Source organism: Capsicum annuum, unplaced genomic scaffold, assembly GCF_002878395.1.
Source record: "Capsicum annuum cultivar UCD-10X-F1 unplaced genomic scaffold, UCD10Xv1.1 ctg72671, whole genome shotgun sequence".
NCBI lineage: Eukaryota > Viridiplantae > Streptophyta > Magnoliopsida > Solanales > Solanaceae > Capsicum > Capsicum annuum.
The window spans coordinates 1-1,629 of NW_025882613.1; the positions used below are offsets into that span (position 1 = coordinate 1).

The 1,629-nt window shown below is 31.7% G+C and overlaps 1 protein-coding gene across 1 annotated transcript; it reads left to right on the top strand.

Annotated features, from left to right (window-relative positions):
- Positions 1-561: 561 nt before the first annotated feature.
- Positions 562-1,041, top strand: LOC124894275. Its single transcript, XM_047405005.1, has one exon. It carries the CDS (start codon positions 562-564, stop codon positions 1,039-1,041), a length of 480 nt encoding a protein of 159 aa, XP_047260961.1.
- Positions 1,042-1,629: the final 588 nt, after the last annotated feature.

The window sequence follows — 1,629 nt, forward strand, 5'->3', positions numbered from 1 at the left end:
TTCTCTTTATTTCAATATGTCTAATCTTACGAAACTTGAATTTAATGCCCTTCAAAGTTCGTCCAGAAATTATCTTTCATGGAAATTGAATGTTGAAATCCATTTAGATGCTATGGGTCTTGGAGACACCATTAAGAAAGAAAATAAAGCATCAAATCAAGATCGTGCTAAGGCCATGATATTTTTGTGTCATCATATTGACGAGATTTTAAAGAATGAATATCTTACTATTAAAGATCCACTTGTTTTGTGGAATAATCTGAAAGAAAGGTATGACCACCTAAAAATGATTATATATCCACAAGCACGATATGATTGGATGCACCTGAGATTTCAAGACTATAAGTCTTTTCATGAATATAATTTTGTCTTGTTCAAAATTTTTTCTCAATTGGAATTATGTGGAGAACCCATTAATGATAATGACATGATGGACAAGACACTCTCCACTTTTCATGCCTTGAATGTGGTCTTGCAACAACAATTAGAGAAAAAGGGTTCAAGAAATATTCTGAACTAAGTTCTCACCTCCTTGTCGCTGAACAAAATAATAATTTGTTAATGAAAAATCATGAGCTTCGACCTGCTGGATCTACACCATTTTCTGAAGTGAATGAGGTGTACGCCCACCATGCTAGGCGTGGAAGGGGTCGCGGATCTGGTCGAGGACGTGGACGTAGGCGTGGCCGAGGACGAGACTATGGTCAAGAAAGAAACCATGTTCCTGGCATTAATCACTCACCAAATAAATGGTTCCATCAAAATGAACAAAGAAGAAGTGACAAACGTGAAGCAGGTAAAATATGTGTTTGTTTTAAATGTGGAGCAAAAGGACACTATCAACGTGACTGTCGTACTCCCAAGCATGTGGTTGAGTTTTATCAAGCATCACTAAAAAAAGGGGGGAAAAGCCCTGAAGCTAATTTTGTCTCAGAAAATCATACTGACATTGCTCACTTAGATGTAGCAGATTTCTTTGAGAATCCTAAGGGAAAGATAGATCACCTGATTGGTGATGGTTCTGTGGCTACGGAAGAATGAATAACTTTTGATATTTGTTAGTAATGATAATGTAATGAATAAATGATAAAGTAGCTGTTCTATTTTTATTTTAGTCATATTATAATAAGTTCATTAGTAATTTTTTTTTAGTTTTTAATATTGCAATATATTGTTTGATTATGAAAAAAAAAATACTAATAAATTATGGTCTTAATTCTTACATTATTTTGGATATCATAAAATATAGTTCACCGGGTTCTATCAATAAAGAAACATTTAATCAAATCACTCATAAATTTTCTTTGATATGGACTAACTATTATTATTGTTATCGTTTTATGAACAAGTACATGAAAAATAAATTTGTAGTACTTATGACTTCCTATTAATACTTACCATAAAAAAGAACATCACTCATTTGATTGCTCAAATTTATTATACTACTTAGTGTGGACTTTGTAGTTTATTCACTATTAATATTTAATATATATTTGTTTTGTGTGTGCCATTTTCTTTGAAGATATGGATAATTTTTAAAGCAAGTTGTGAAATTATGAAGACATTTGCTCAATTGATTCTGCTACAACACACACAATATTTAAAAATGAGAAATATTTCTCTCATTTA